Source organism: Paroedura picta, chromosome 1 (assembly GCF_049243985.1).
Source record: "Paroedura picta isolate Pp20150507F chromosome 1, Ppicta_v3.0, whole genome shotgun sequence".
In the NCBI taxonomy this organism is placed as follows: Eukaryota; Metazoa; Chordata; class Lepidosauria; order Squamata; family Gekkonidae; genus Paroedura; species Paroedura picta.
Window position 1 is genome coordinate 16,399,461 of NC_135369.1, and position 16,812 is coordinate 16,416,272.

General features: G+C 49.7%; 1 protein-coding gene across 2 annotated transcripts in view; it reads right to left on the bottom strand.

Moving 5' to 3' along the window:
- Positions 1-2,696: 2,696 nt before the first annotated feature.
- ATL3 (atlastin GTPase 3) overlaps positions 2,697-16,812 on the bottom strand; it is a 42,862-nt gene continuing 28,746 nt past the window's right edge. For both annotated transcript variants that reach the window (XM_077323621.1, XM_077323611.1), the window contains 6 exons: positions 15,691-15,829; positions 12,915-13,042; positions 11,124-11,180; positions 9,886-9,957; positions 7,867-8,298; positions 2,697-5,627 (listed from right to left, as the gene is read on the bottom strand). In XM_077323621.1, coding sequence (XP_077179736.1) covers positions 5,541-5,627; positions 7,867-8,298; positions 9,886-9,957; positions 11,124-11,180; positions 12,915-13,042; positions 15,691-15,829 — 915 coding nt within the window. In that variant the 3' untranslated portion in view covers positions 2,697-5,540. The remainder of the gene's footprint in view (positions 5,628-7,866; positions 8,299-9,885; positions 9,958-11,123; positions 11,181-12,914; positions 13,043-15,690; positions 15,830-16,812) is intronic.

Below are 16,812 nucleotides of genomic sequence, written 5' to 3' on the forward strand. Positions count from 1 at the left end.
AAAGCAATGCAAACATCACGTAACTGTGTACAATCGTTCATTACAAAAACATGGCTGTTCTCCCAAGAGGCATTTAGAACTGTGGAGAGAGATCACCAGCATTCGCTGGCAGGGGCTCCTGGGAATTGTAGTTCATGGACATCTGGAGGGCCGCAGTTTGACTACCCCGGCTGTGGAGGCTGGAGTACACACTGGTTCCATTTTTCCTTCTTTAACACTTGACAGGGATCCCCGCCTGTCTTTCTAGGAGCTTCTCCCCACAGGGAAGGAATACTGGTTCTGCTTCCCTATTTCGGGATCCTCTTCGCTCCGTCACTCTTCTGAACTGCCACTCCCTCAGGTCAACTGTAGAATCCCATTTCAATGTCAATCGAGGTTCTCAGACCGGTATAATGCATCAGCAGTGAGCTGTCCATGGCCTCCCGTTATTAGGCGTCTCAGCATTTGAGAGCCAGCATGGTGTCACGGTAAAGACCGGCAGACTCTGATTTGGAGAATCAGGTTTGATTCCCCGTGTCACCTCCACATGCAGTCACCTGGGTGACCTTGGGATGCTCACAGTTCTCTCAGAGCCTTCTCAGCCTCACCTGCCTCACAGCATGTCTCTTGTGGGGAGAGGAAGGGAAGGTGATTGTAAGCCGCTTTGAGACTCCTTCGAGGAGTAAAAAGTGGGGTACAAAAAAACCCCAGCTATTCTTGGCGTGGTGGCTAGGAGTGTGGACTTCTAATCTGGTGATTCCCTGATCCCCCATGTGCAGCCAGTTGGTTGACCTTGGGCTCATCACGGTCCTTATGGAGCTGTTCTGACCGAGCAGTAATATCACAGGGCTCTCTCAGCCCCACCTCCCTCACAGGGTGTCTGTTGTGAGGAGAGGAAAGGGAATGGGAAGCCGCTTTGAGACTACTTCAGGTAGAGAAAAGCGACATAGAAGAACCAGGTCTTCTTCCACCTCCCTCACAGGGTGTCTGTTGTGAGGAGAGGAAAGGGAAAGCCATTGGAAGCCGCTTTGAGACTCCTCCGGGTAGAGAAAAGCAACATAGAAGAACCAGCTCTTCCTCTTCTTCCTCTTCTTCTTCCTCTTCTTCAGTAATATCAGGGCTCTCTCAGCCCCACCTCCCTCACAGGGTGTCTGTTGTGGGGAGAGGAATGGGAAGGTGACTGTAAGCCACTTTGAGGCACCTTCAGGCAGAGAAAAGAGGCATATAGGAACCAACTCTTCTTTTTCATCGTCCTCTTGTTTCCATTGTCTTGCGCCGTGTAACCTGCCTTGAGTTTCCGTCAGGTGGACTATAAACAAGTTTCAAAAGAAGAGATTTCAAATCTACCTCGGATCCAGACAGACTACAGAGTGTCTCGCTCGGCGTTGATTCCTGTAACTGGCAGCAGCTCGACAGGATCTCAAGCACGGAAAGGTTTTCCTCACCGCCTTCTGTTTGGCCTGGAGCTTAATTGGATTGAGCCTGGGGCTTTCTGCACACGAAGCAGGTACGGCGCCATCGATCCCCTGGCACCTTCTTAACTATCTTTCCCACTACCAAAGCTTTTGTCCTTCCTGGGTTGTAAAACTGGCAGATAGCATTGACGCTACTGACGGCTTGTCACTCCTCTCAGATACCTTTGAGCTCAACGTTCAGAAGCGGAGCCGACGACTGGGGGCCGACGACTGCAAAAATTGCTTCTCTGCAAATTCATGTGCAAAATGTGCGCACAGATCTGACAACTGCAGAGTGTCTTGGCTCTGCCAGTGCAGGCTCTGGAGCACCAAAAGTTTTGTGCCACAATAAGGGTGCCTGTCGTCAAGGTGGCGCACGGTTGAGGTCAGGTCCATGAGAACAAGGGGTCCCCCTCAGGCTTCACAATTGCATCTCGTGCCCCCCCCCTTGTTAGAGGATTGCGGGAGGGAGGAGGGATCTTGCCATCTTAGTTTCAGTGGGAAATGCTGTTTTAGGATGGAGTTTTTATGGGGAGTTTTATTCTTTGTAACCCGCCTTGAGTCCAAGAAGGAAGGCGGGATATAAATTTAATAATAAATGTAAAAATTAAAATAAAGGTCGCTATGCTGATTTATGCGTTGAGCAGGGGGTTGGACTAGATGGCCTGTATGGCCTCTTCCAACTCTATGATTCTGGGAGACTAATAAAGCTACCCATTAAGGTAGATAAGTGCTCAACATAAGGGGAGCCCTGTAGGGTTTTCAAAGAAAATGATTATTGGATTTTTATACCACCATCCTCCCATGGTGGGCTTGGGGCAGTTTGCCGTATGGTTAAAATACATTAAAGCTTAATTGATTGAAGATTTGAAAAATTCAACATCGTAGGATCATAGAATATGAGAATCTCACATCCCAATCCCTCATCCACTGTAACCTGCCACCACCTTGAACCTTCACAGAATCAGCCTCTCTGCCAGATGGCTATCCAGCCTCTGTTTAAAAATTTCCAAAGATGGAGAACCCACCACCTCCCGTGGAAGCCTCACTAACCTGTCTAACCCCTCCATCCAAGCCATTTTTTTTTCCTGACGGTTGACACCAAGAGTTCTCCCAAATGTGCCATTATGTGCAAAATCTCTGGAAACCCACCATGGAATACCCAGCCACCCATCTCACCATGAAAGGTGTTTCTCTTCACATCACCCCCTCCTCCCCCATCCCCAGCAACCAACAAAATACATACACATTTCCAGCCTGCCATGATTTCAGCATCTTGGTCTTTATTTGTTGCCATTTCAAAGTGGAATGCATTTTTTTGTTTTGCGCTTTATAAATACAGTTTGGCAGCGACGCCCCACAGCATTGGTCCCCAGCCAGAGTTTAGTGTACGCCGAAACAAGAGCCAGACAGGGAGCTTCTTACACACAGAAACAGAGGGCTCTCCCCAACAGGAGAGCCAGCATACCACCTTTGGCCACAGAAACACGTTACAGGGGATACTGTTTCCCCCCTTGCCCAACAATTATTTCTAAAAACTTTCTTGGGGAGGGATAGCGAGTCCCTGATTTGAGCCCAAGCCCTCCCTCCCCCTTTCAAGATATGCTTTGTGCAAAAAGCACACTTCCAATCTTCCAAACTGATTTGTGCTTGAAACCTCTTCTCAAACTGGCAGGCAATCTTCTAACTATAGAACACAAGCCTATACAGGGGAAAAAAGAATGGGGAGGGGGGGCATAGATTTTAGCACCTGACAACCTGTGCAGGCTGGTTTTGCGTATTAAATGGACACGGGGGGGGGGGGAGGAGGAGCCATGTCCTTTCTGCTGCTTTTAAAAGCACGCATGGCAGAGGTGCATGGCTCTCTGTCTTCAGCACGCAGGAAAATCAAGTGGGTGTTATTCCCTCCCCGAAAGAGCCTTCAGGGGATGAGATCCATCACCCCTCTCCTCCAGAGCGAGCAGCCTGAAGGTCTAGTTTTCGAAAAACCCCACCCCAGTCACAATGAACATGGACAAGCCACGGGAAAGGTGCGACTGAGAATGGTATTGTGAACCTGGACATACAGGGGGGGAGGATGTGGGAACCGAGAGTGAGAACGCTGCCGAATGCGGGGTGAAAAGGATGACAAGGTCGCACCACAGGATCACTCACGGGTGGCTCTTGATTCAACAGGTGCAGACACAGAGCGAGTTAGGTTTGTGCTTCCGCCTGGAGGAAAGGACGCCTGTTGTGCTGCAGAGGGCGAAGGAACTTGCTGAGGAGCACAGCCAGAAAAAAAAGGAGGCTGCCCCCTGATCTAATAAAGCTATCGAACCACAAACATGGAGAAGCTGTGGCACAGAGTTGGGTGGGGGAAAGGACCACTCAATTTGGGGGAAGGGGGATTTTTACAAAAGAACAAACCGATTCAGGTGAGATATGGGTCCTTGGAGGACACCAGATCCAAGAGCAAGACCATGTGATCAGACCTTCTAGTTGTCCCTCTAAAGCCTAGCCAGCTTACTGGCTTACAGACTAGAGAATCTAACAGTCATGAGGGTTTTTTTGGGGGGAGGATTTAGTTGATTGCAGAAGGAGGTTGAAACAGGTTGGAAATGGGGCAGGTCAAGGACAGTAGGGCAAGAAGAGCTCTTTCCTTCCCCCTGCAAAAAAAACAAAAACCTTCCCCAAAGTTAGCATCTCTGACCGCTCACCTAGGGCAGAACAGGTGGTAGATCTCCAAGAAATTTCTCCAGATACCAAGACCCCTCTAGGAAATGCTGTAGGTTTGACTTCGCTGATGAAACTAGCCCAGGCCTCACCAAATCGGGTGGAATTAGGCTACATTTTCTGCTGACAAAGGCGCCTCTGTCAGCAGCGTACAACTTTCCTGACTCCCCCCATCCCTAAGCAAGCCCACTGATCTCCCCACAACGCTGCTCCTCGCAGGAACAGCGTAAGGGACAAATCAGGGCTTTGCACCCCGAAGGGAGAGCTAAAAGAATTACACCTACCTGTCCGCTAGCAGAAAATGACTGTCTGGAGCCACTGTCTGCCAAGCACCACCCTTGCATTATCATCCCAGGAGGACAAAGTATATGGTTTAACAAACTCCAAGTGAGCCGCTGTAAGTGGCAGGTAGGCCGGAAGCTGCATAGATCTATTCCCACGTTCCTGAATCACAACATGCACAGGAGGGCAAGGAGCAGCGGTCTCACGACATCAAACATAAGCCACATAAGCGGCGGTCTCACGACATAAGCCACATGGGTGCTTATCACCCACGCCTCTGGCTCCCACCCAGGCTGCCAGAAAAGCCCAAAAAAGTCTACAGTTGGAACATGAACGGAATCCAAGGAAGGGGAAGACGGGGACACAGCTTGAAAGGAATTAAGCAAATGAGGGAGGAGGAAGGAGCGATAGGTCAGGGAAATCAGAGGATGCTCAAAGTATTTGGTCTTCTCCCCTGCCCCCCAACAAAAGCTTCTGGAGGTGGACTTCTAAGGCAGTGATGGGTCAAGGGAGTTTTCCCCTCCACGGTCAGAGGTGCAAGGTGCGATCCACAAAAAGGCACAAAAGAGGGGAGGTGGGAGGGGTGTCAAGGAATGTGTGGTTCAATTTTTATATTTTCTTTTGGCCCAGGGCACTGCACGGCCTCCTGCGCTGTTGTCCTCGGTGGGCGGAATGTAGCCAAGGAAGGGCCCCAGCAAGGAGATGGACAAACAGCTTGCGGTCCAGCGAGGGGGGGGGGAGGCCGCGCTGCGACCGCTTCTCCTTGACAAGCGTCCAGAAGAAAGTGACAAAAGCAGGTGGTCAAAGGAATGACAAAAGCAACTTGGATTGTTGTTGTTTTTCCCCTCTCCCCCCTCCCTTCCCTGAGGAAGGCACTAATTGGTACAGAAAGAACTTTAAAGCTGCATTATTTTCCTTTGTTAAAGTGCAGGAAGCAAAATAAACAGGAAAGGGTTCTTTTTTTAAAAAATAATTCAAAAAAGGGAAAATATCCAGAGCCCAGGGGCTCGGAGGTACTCTGTAGAAAGCCCGGAAAGCCGCGCCTGGGTTTGCAGGCTGGAATGAGGCCATGGCCTTTAGCCCAGCGATGTCTGGACCTCTCGTGTTAAGACCTTACTGGGATTTTCTGTCGTTGGCACTTGTCCCGGACGATGAACTGGCTTGCGTTGCCTGAGCGGAACTATTCGGCTGGGAAGACACCTGGAAGGAAGAGAGTGGAGATGAGAGAGGCATGATAAGCTGGTTAAAAAGGCAAGAAAAAATTAAGCAGAAAAAGATATCTCTATGCTATTAGCTATCTGTGGCTGCCATATGAGGATATCTAAATCCATGGATCAGGGCCATGCAGAGGCTGAAGGGATTTTTCTGCAAACTCAGTGGACCATGTGGTTTGCAGAAGAATCTGGGTTTTTTTGTTTTTTTTAATGAACAGTAGTGTGTTCAAATGCCCCTGACAATAAAAATGTGTTTTTGTGCGGGTGAAGCAATATTGCCAAAGCAATGTTAGGCTACAAACTAACATCTTGTGCACCCCACTTTGGGGTAGACTGCTGTTAGGTTGGGGGGGGGGAGGAATTATACCACCAATCTTGCTTTACTGGGGGCTTTAGGGGGTCTGATGGTTATTGGGTTTTTAGGGAGTTTGATGGGGTTTTATATACTGTACTCCGCCACGAGTCTCCGGAGAGTGGTGAGCTAGAAATGCAACAATCAATCAAATTTAAAAAATACGGTCTCCAGTGGACAATCAAAGCCCTGCTGATCAGAACTCTCACCTGGCCCCGCCCACTTTCTAAAACACTTGGTGAGTGCTGGGAAAGGTGTCAACAGGTGACATGGTGCCCATGAGCACTGCATTGGGGGACCCCTGGTATAGGTGGAGGAAAAATAAGATGGTTAGCAGAAGCTCAACAAGATTGACCTGGGTGGCTCGGTCGAGTCAGATCTTGGAAGTTAAGGTAATGCCTGGATGAGAGTTGCTAGGCTGAGGTAGGCAATGGCAAATCACCTGTCTGGGGCAGTGATTCTCTGTATTCTTGGTACTGGGGGGGGGGCGGCAGGGGAAAGCTTCTGAAGTTCTGGCCCCACTGGTGGACCTTCTGATGGCACCTGGATTTGGCCACAGAGTGTTGGATTGGATGAGCCACTGGCCTGATCCAACATGGCTCCTGTTATGTTCGTATAAGCACCACCGTTCGTTTCTTGTCTTGGAAATCCTATGGGGTTGTCATAAATGAGCACTAGACGCACACAAACAGAGCACAGGACAGGGGCTGACCAGTGCCTGGATGGGAGATTTCCCAAGAACCCCACGCATACTGCCTCAGGCTGCATGACCAAAGATGTAGATGCAAAGAATTAATAGATCATCATGGCAGCCCAATGGGAACGGGAGAAAAGGGAACACCATGTGCTGGTCGAAGGACCATAAATAAATGAATTGAAAAAGGGAACCCCATCCATGGGTGCAACCCATGCCTTTCAGTCCTTAACCGAGAAGGAAAAGCCACCCTCCCTCCAGCTTCATGGAGGCTACTGCATTTTATGGCAGCAATCAGACTACAAGGTGACTTGCAGTCAGCTTTACAGTGAAACAGGTATCTGAAACCCGGACTTCTTGGTCAAAGCCTAACCTCCTATAAGCTATACTATCATGCCCTGGAGAATGCTCACAGTCACTTAAATGCAGCTGACAACACAGCTCCTCCTCCTGAATACCAAGACATAAATGTGAACCCGAGTATGGCTACAAACCAACAACTAAGTTGCAGGTCAGTGCTGCTTTTACCAGCACTACTTTCCAAAGCAAGGTCCAGGAGGTTCACTACAGAGACACCACAGCCTAGACTGATACCATCTTGTGCCAACAGAGGATTTCAGCGAATGGTGGCCATATGTCAGACTACTGATTAATTCAAGACTTTTCAGCTAAACATCCGAAAGAAGTTCCAAACCGTTAGAGCGGTTTCTCAGTGGAACAGGCTTCCTCAGGAGGTGGTGGGTTCTCCATCTTTGGAAGTTTTTAAGCAGAGGCTGGAGAGCCATCTGACAGAGAGGCTGATTTTATGAACTTACGCAGATGGTGAGTGGGTGGGCAGGAAGGGATGTGCCAGGGTTTGTCTCTTGTGGCCCTTCCTTGCATACCAAGGGAATGGCTGATTGCCACTCTGGGATGGCAGGCGAATTCCCTCCAGGTAACGCTGGATTCTGGAGATTTTTGTTGTGTGTGGGGGGATCATTTGGCATGAAACTGGGGTCACCGTGGGTGGGCAGGTAGTTGTGAGTTCCTGCATTGTGCAGGGGGTTGGACTAGATAACCCTGGAGATCCCATCCAACTCTATGATTCTATTCTTCTTGTGCCTTTATGTTGACCACAGATCGCCACAAAGACCACGAGCACCCTTCCCTTCCCAAATCCTACCGCCCCAGGGCACTCACCATTCCCAGCACAAACTCAGCCGTGGTGTCGATGACGACGCCCAGTTCGCGGTACTGGCCGGAGTAGCGGATGTAGCCCCAGGCCAGGAGACAGATGAGCAGCAACCCAACCACTACGTTGCAGAGCTGCGAGACGATGTCCAGGCCAACGTAGCCCGTGATGCTGGAGCTCAGGTAGAGGGAGACGATGCCGCTGAAGATGATTGCAGGCGTCCGGAAGGTGTTGAAGATGTTCTTGCTCTGGTTGTGCTTGCTAAAGTCCTCAAAGAGCTCTTCCATCTCCCGGACCAGCTCCTCCTCGTAGCGCTGGCTGAACTCTTTGCCCCCCATCTTCTTGATGCGCTGGAAGTGCTGCAGGGCCAGGGTGCTCTGCATGCGATGCTTCTCCGCCAGCAGCTCTGGCGAGACATACGGCTTGTCCCCGCCGCATAGCTGGAGGAAAGAGCAAGAGGGGTTCGTGGACAGACACAAAAATAGGAGTCCCCAACCTTTTTGGGCTTATGGGCTCCTTTTGAATTCTGCAAAATGGCTGTCGCAGGAGGCGGAGTCATCCACGAAAAAGGCTGCCACAGCTGACCTTCAGTCACCCAGGGAAGATCTTCATGATGTGGTCAATCAAATCTGGCCAATCTGAAGCCCTGCTGGTCGAGAGTCCCACCTGGCCCCGCCCACCTCCTAAAATCTTTTGGTGGGTGCCAGGAAAGGTGTCTGAAGGACACATGGTGCCCCTGGGCAGCACATTGGGGATCCCTGGACAAAGCCATTTCAGTGTAGGGAAAATAATCCGTGCGTTTACACCCCACCTTTCTCCCCATTGGAGACCCTAAGTGGCTCTCATTGTCCTCTCTCCTCCATTTTATCCTCACTACACTCCTGTGAGGTTGGCTGGTGTGTGACTGGCCCAAAGTCAGCCAGCGGGATTCCGTGGCAGAGCAGGGATTTGAATGAAGGTCTCCCAGATCCTTGTCTAGCGCTCTTAGCCACTACACTACACTTGTCCCCCCAGGGGAGATTTAAAACTGTTGAACCTAAAAAGAGGACAGCAGCTTTTTTAAAAAAGCAAATTCTCTAAAAGTCAGTGGGAAAATTAATGGGTAACTGCACATTTGCGGGACATCCCAGTGTCACGGTGTTAGGGAATTCACCGGCATCAGATGCAACAGCAGCCACCAGCACAGGTGCCTTTGAAAAGGGATCAGACAAATCAAAGAAGGAGAGGGAAGGGGCCATGGTTCAGTTGGCAGAGCAACTGCTTGGCATGCCAAAGGTCCCAGGTTCAATCCCTGGCAACTCCAGTTAAAAGGACCAGCAAGCTACCAAGGTAGTTAACTTCAAACTACTAAGAGGGGCAGTGGCAGAGCATCTGTTTGGCATGCAGACAGTCCCAGGTTCAATCCCCCAGATCTCTAGTAAAGATCAGGTTGAAGGTGTTGTGAAAGACCTCTGCCTGACACCGTGGAGAACTGTTGAGTTTGATGGACCAATGGTCTGATTCAGCACAGAAAGGCTTCACATATCCAAGTGAGAAGGCAGTCAAGACCACCAGCCACAGCAGCTAAAGCGATGGTTCTCCATGCCATGCAATGAAAGAAGCGCCAAGCTGGCCACTGCACTGAGAAAGGATGACTATTCTGTGAGCTGCATGGATTTGTAGAACATCCAAGGTGGAAAGTGTCCCAGAGTCTACCTGGGCAAGAAAGCCGTAGAGGGCCAGGTAGCTTAAGCCAGTAAGAGTTGGTGGGTGTGGTCAATGTTCCTAAGCAGGTGCAGGAAGGGAAGATATGGGAGAAGTTTCAAGGACTTGGGTTACAGTTTAGATTACAAAAGGGGAGGGAAGCGGAGATTGCAGAATGTTTTATTGTTTTTATGGGTGGAGGGATGGATGGAGGGATGGATGGATGGATGGATGCATGGATGGATGCGTGGATGCGTGGATGGATGCATGGATGGATATGCCCAGTTCACTCACACACACACACACACACACACACGGCAAGCCCTTTTCTGCAGTCCTCTCACCTTTTCCATGTTGGTGTAATACATGTCCTTGGCCGAAGCGACGGCAGCCAAGTTATTGGCTTCAGCAGTGGCCTGGGAGGATAGGAGAACAAAGGCAGTCTACGTTTGCCAACAGTTCCACCCTTCTATTCCCACGAACCTCTGAGGGTCCTCTGCCCAACTCTGCAGCTTTCTGTACCCTCCTCAAAGGTGGTAGACACCCCCACGCACTTCTGACCATACCTTGGCAATCATAAGGTCTAGAAACCTGGGTGCTTTTAAAAATAAAAGCTATTTCTAAGCAGCTGAATTGCACACCCCACACATCCCAATCAGCAGCTGCACCAACAATGCCGTGCTCCAGTACCTTCCCAGGAACAGGAAGAGATTCAGCACATGATAGGACAGAGGGCAGAAAAAACAGACATCTCCACCCACCTGTGCTCTAGGCTTGGCTCCTTCCCATATGAAGGTACTTTCTATCAAGTCAGACCACTGGTCCGTTCTGCCCAGTGGCTCTGCAGGAAAATGAGGTCTTTCCTGGGTGCTTTAACAGCTGGAGAATGATCCTGGAACTTCCAGAAAGCATGAACCCTACACCAGCATTTGCTGGCAGGGGCTCTTGGGAAGTCTAGTCCATGTACATCTGGAGGACCACAGGTTGACTACCCCTGCCCTACACCCACCAAGCTATAGCCTGTGTCGAGTTACTGCTGAGGACGGGCCACCCACACACAATTAGAAGCTCTGCTTTCTCTAGCCAGGTATGCTCCATGCAGTTCCCTGTAGTTCAGATCCCGCCATGCACACTTGGCTGGATGATTAAAATAATGGACCTCTGAGATTCAGCCAGGTCAAACAAAGGTACTTCCCATATTCTCAGTTTCCTCACTTGCTCGGGCGGGGGGGGGGGGGGGTCCTGTCTCATGAATGTTTTGCTCCCTCCAGTGGTCCCCAGATTGGTGCAGTGGTTAGGATTGCACCACCTTCTTCTAATCTGGCAAGCTGGGTTTGATTTCGCGCTCCCCCACATAGAGCCAGCTGGGTGAGCTTGTTTTGACCAAGCAGTGATCTCAGGGCTCTCTCAGCCTCACCTCAAGACATACACTGAATAGTGCACTTTCAATCCACTTTAAATGCACTTTAGCAATTGTTTGCAATTGGATCTGGCCATTTCATCTGGAAAAATCCCATTGCAAAGTACACTGAACGTCAATGAGAAGTTACTCATCAGGTGTGGAAGTGTCCAAAAGACTCACCTGCAACATGGACTTGGGGTGAGGCAGATCTTCTCCTTGGTAGATCTTGATATAAGCCTGGAAATTAGTAAATGCAAATGGCCCGTGAACAAAAGAAATAGCATGAGAATTCGAGCAATTCTCATCCTTTATATGCAAAGACCTTAAGGAGAAAGAATGGTTAATGGCTAGAGCAGCCTTACTCAACTTTTTTACCACTGAGAAACCCCTGAAATATTTTTCAGGGTTCAAGAAACTCCAGAAGTGGGGTGATTGTGCAGAATATGGTTGGGAAGCAGAGCTGTGGACACGCCCACCTTGGGCCCCTCCCCTTCCCACCCCCTCCAGGCCCATCATTGGCCATTTTGGGAGGGGGGAAGCAGGTTGACGTGACCACATATGATCATATCACTGATAAATCTTTAGCAAATTAAAAACATATATGAATGAGCTCCCAGAAGAGTTCAGGGTCCTGCCAGAGGTAATACAATTGTGCGGAGCCTGGAAAATTGAACTATCCCACCAAGCCTTCAGTTGAGACCAATAAAACACCACTGACTAGGGCCCCCCAGAAACCCCCTCCCTACCACCCGCTGCACCCAACAGATACAGCAGAGGGCAGCTCCTGATTTGGCTGCCCATTAAGCAACAGTTGCACTTTTGGTTATGTAGTTAACGGTTGCATGTTATGCAGGCTGTGATGTTAGAATGTTCATAATGTCATGAGTTCAAAAATTGCCAATTCTTATTGTAAACTGCCCAGAGCGGTTTCCACCCATTGGGGAAACCATTCCAGGTCCATCAAGAAACCCTGGTTGAGAAAGCCTGGGCTAGAGTGTCAGATGAGGATCTGGGAGACCAAGCCCTGTGAAGATAGGTTGAGGGACTTGGTAATGTTCAGCCTGGAGAAAAGGAGGTTGAGAGGGGACATGATAGCTCTCTTTAAGTATCCGAAAGGTTGTCACTTGGAGGAGGGCAGGATGCTGTTTCCGTTGGCTGCAGAAGAGAGGACACGCAGTAATGGGTTTAAACTACAAGTACAATGATATAGGCTAGATATCAGGAAAAAAATTTTCACAGTCAGAGTAGTTCAGCAGTGGAATAGGCTGCCTAAGGAGGTGGTGAGCTCCCCCTCACTGGCAGTCTTCAAGCAAAGGTTGGATACACACTTTTCTTGGATGCTTTAGGATGCTTAGGGCTGATCCTGCGTTGAGCAGGGGGTTGAACTAGATGGCCTGTATGGCCCCTTCCAACTCTATGATTCTATGATTCTAGAACGAAACTCAAATCTCCACTCTACCAAGGCACTGGGTGACTTTGGGGCAGTCGTTCATAGAATCATAGAATCATAGAGTTGGAAGGTACCTCATGGGTCATCTAGTCCAACCCCCTGCACTATGCAGGACACTCACAACCTTATCGCTCCTCCACTGTAATCTGCCACCCCATGAGCCTTTACAAAATCAGCCTCTCCGTCAGATGGCTATCTAGCCCCTGTTTAAAGATTTCCAAAGATGGAGATCTCACCACCTCCCGAGGAAGCCACCCGAGGAAGTTCTTTCTCAGCCTAGCCTACCTCACACAATAATTGTGATAAATCTAGCCTTTCCTTCACATTATCATGTTCAGGTACACCTTAGAGACCAACGACAGTTTCAGAGCACCTTTCAAGAGCTGAGGGTCTCTGAAACTATTTTCATGAAGGAAGGGAAAATGCCACTTACCACCCTGAGCTCCTCAGAGGAAGGGGGGAATTCAGGTTTTTTTCAAATTAGGTTTACAACTATAAGCCAACCCTGCAACATGATATACCTTGAAGTATTCCAGCAAACCCCGGCAGGTGACTTTAGAACCGTTGATCTCCTTTTCCAAAAGCTGGCTAGGGTCCAGAACAAAAGGGATCAAGTCCTTCAGCTGATCTTTGAATTCATCTGCAATGTCTACCGAAAAGGGAAAGCAAGCAATCAGAGGGTTCAAAAGCTCAAGAGACAACGTGCTTTCTGATCAGAGCACAAGTGTATCTTAAAGGATTCGCCTTAAACAATGGAAGGGAGGAATTTGAAAGAGTGTGGTAATGCTAGGTGAAATCACAAAGTAATGGGGGGGGGAACAGTAAAATTCTCAGAATTTTCAACACTCTGCATAATTCCTCGTTCTTCTCCAGTGGCAGCAAAAAAAATCAAATAATGATTTAGAAGAGTTAGTTTTTGTACCCCCTTTTTTCTACCCAAAGGAGTCTCAAAGCAGCTTACATTTGCCTTCCCTTCCTCTCCCCACAACAGACACCCTGTGAGGTGGGTGAGGCTGAGAGAGCCCTGATACTACTGAAGAAGAGTTGGTTCTTATATGCCACTTTCTCTACCTGAAGGAGTCTCAAAGCGGCTTACATTCGCCTTCCCTTTCCTCTCCCCACAACAGACACGCTGTGAGTGAGGTGAGTCTGAGAGAGCCCTGATATTACTGAAGAAGAAGAGTTGGTTCTTATATGCCACTTTCTCTACCTGAAGGAGTCTCAAAGCGGCTTACATTCGCCTTCCCTTTCCTCTCCCCACAACAGACACCCTGTGAGGTGGGTGAGGCTGAGAGAGCCCTGATACTACTGAAGAAGAAGAGTTGGTTCTTATATGCCACTTTCTCTACCTGAAGGAGTCTCAAAGCGGCTTACAAACACCTTCCCTTTCCTCTCCCCACAACAGACACGCTGTGAGGTAGGTGAGACTGAGAGAGCCCTGATATCACTGCTAGGTTAGAACAGCTTTATCAGTGCTGTGGTGAGCCCAAGGTCACCCAGCTGGCTGCATGTGGGAGAGCATGGATTCGAACCTGGCTCACCAGATTAGAAGCTGCCGCTCTTAACCACGACACCACGCTGGGTTTGGGGTTGTGTCAGGAGCAAGTTCCTTGCGCCAGGGGAGAGCACTGCCATCAATGGCACAGACCCTTCCAAGCACTGGTTCTGCGCAAACGTCAGTCAGGTACAATCTCCGCACTGACAAACCATAGACAGAGCAGTCGTTCCACTTGCCTACAGACAGGAACGCTGAGCAGAGGCAAAGAGAAAGCAGGAGAGCAGCTGCATACTGCCCCGGGACGTCTAATCACGAGAGAGTGGTAGAGAAGTTGCATAATAAAATGCCACCTTTTGCCTGCAGTGCATCTCAGGTCCCCAACTGCAGTTTGATTTCTAATGGACAGTTTGCACAAAACGAAACATTGGACCTTACCTGAAGGTTTCTTCTCTTCAGTGGGGCGAAGTCATCCTAGGTGGCTAGGTCACGCCTCTGCTCGCTCAGGTAGGTAGGGCAATTGAAATGCAAATTCCTGCCAAGCCTCCTGAGTGACCAGTGAGTGAACTTTCCTGTCTTGCCCAAGGCCTGCTGCATCGTTATGCCTGGACACACTGTTCGCTGTACTGCCGTTCTGCTTGGCTACTTGTTCGCCGCAGTATGCCAGTCCATGCGGCCTCCATGACCCCCTTGGTGAACGTCCTCGCTTGGATGGGAAGTGGACGACTTTGCCCCACACAAGAGAAGTAACCTTCAGGTAAGGTCCAATGTTTCGTTCTCCTTCAGTGGGGCCAAAGTCATGCTAGGGGGATAGCTGTACCCAAGGTCACGCCAGGGTGGGGGACAGTTCCGTCAGTCCCATTCCACCTGTTGTAGCACTCTTGCGGCCGAAGGTCGCATCCGCCAATTCCACCTGGTCAATAAAGGAGTCTTTGACGAAGGTGGGAAATGATGACCATGTGGCCACCTCTGCAGATTTCTCACACAGGAGCTCTAGTGGAGAAAGCTGTGGGTGATTTCCCGGCAGAATCTCACCCTACAACTCGTACGCCTGGTTGACCCGGAAAGTGATGGGTGTGCTGGAAGGCCCCCAGAATCAAGTGGACCACTCAAAGGTCTAGCCAGCTGATGCTGTGTGAACTGGCTTGCGTCGGTTGTCACGATTAACTGGGCCGGCTGTACAAACTCCGTGCCCCCCCTGATGTGGGCAGAGTATGTCCACTAGCGAAGCTTGTCTCCTAGGGATGCCAGGATCATGACCTTCCTGTTCTGTCTCTTCGCAATATCCTGCTGGTAGGGAAGAAGGGTCCATAGAAGTGGCCAGGCATGAAAACATGCCCAGGGCAGCATGGATATCATCAGGCCGTGTACATCAGATCTACCTCCTTGCTTGCGCAATCTCTCACCACCAGAGATGTGATTTTTGTCTGCTTGTCTATTGGCAGAAAAACCTTTGCCAAGTGTGTGCGTATCCTGGCCCCCCCGAGGGTGATGTCTGTGACAGGCGTGACCTAAAAACCTAGGATGACTTCGACTCCACTGAAGGAGAACTCGAGTTTGTGGTGCTGCTTAGATGGAGCCTGCATCTTTGCACGCAAGGACCGCCTGAATCAGGGGTAGTCAAACTGCGGCCCTCCAGATGTCCATGGACTACAATTCCCAGGAGGCCCTGCCAGCATTCGCTGGCAGGGGCTTCTGGGAATTGTAGTCCATGGACATCTGGAGGGCCGCAGTTTGACTACCCCTGGCCTAGATGAATCCGTGGGGCGGGGGCAGTTTGAGCACACAGACCGAGCCCTTACCTTTCAGGCGGCCGTCAAAGTTCGGGCTGGTGGCCACCTTGAGGCCAGGGTGGGGCAAGAGGAAGCTGTTGACTTTGGCGAAGCAAGAGTGGATGTGCTTCCGAACGTTCTGGATCTCCTCGTGCTGATGAGATTTCACCTGGAGGGAACGGGAGAGACCAATACGTCATTCTGCACTGGGCTTAAAGTATTAAAAAAACCCAAAACATCAAGTGTTCTGCTTTCCTCCATCCAAAGTGGCCTACATGGGGCGGGGGGTCCAAGGACATTTATTTATTTATATAATTTAATTTCTACCCTGCTCCTCCCGACAAAGTTGACTTGAGGCAGCTCACAACAAGATAAAATAAAATATAACAATACAAGAAAATCACTTTCAAATTAAACCCCCCCAGTAATCACAAGTCTTTAGCTGAGGCCAGGGCAGTGAGGAAGATCACTGGAAGATCACGCCCCCCCCCGCCCCGCCCCCCCCGCGGCTGGTGTTAGCACCTGGGCGTTGCCAGCTAGGCCCTCTCTCCTCCACAATAGTGGGTATTAGTCTTGGGTGCAGAGCCAGTTTGGTGTAGTGGTTAGGATTGAGGACTTCTAATCTGGCATGCTGGGTTCGATTCTGCGCTCCTCCACATGCAGCCAGCTGGGTGACCTTGGACTCGCCACGGCACTGATAAAACTGTTCTGACCAGGCAGTGATATCAGTGCTCCCTCAGCCTCACCCACCTCACAGGGTGTCTGCTGTGGGGAGAGGAAGGGAAAGGTGATTGTAAGCCGCTTTGAGCCTCCATCGGGTAGGGAAAAGCGGCATATAAGAACCAACTCTTCTTCTTCTTCTTCTTCTTCTTCTTCTTCTTCTTCTTCTTCTTCTTCTTTATTTATCGCCTGCTGCTATGTATTTGATATTGCGTCCGTTGTCCTTTTAATGGAGGTTTCAATAGGATTTTTAATGAGGACATTGTAACCTGCCACAAGTGGCGGGCAATAAAAAAAATAAAGAATCCCACAGATGGAAGATAAAACACCCATCCCAGTCAAACATTTCACATTTCCAAAGCACCTTTTCTTTTTCTTTTTAGGTAGACTGTTTTTATTTTTTATTTTTTAATTTAATCTGTATCCCACGCC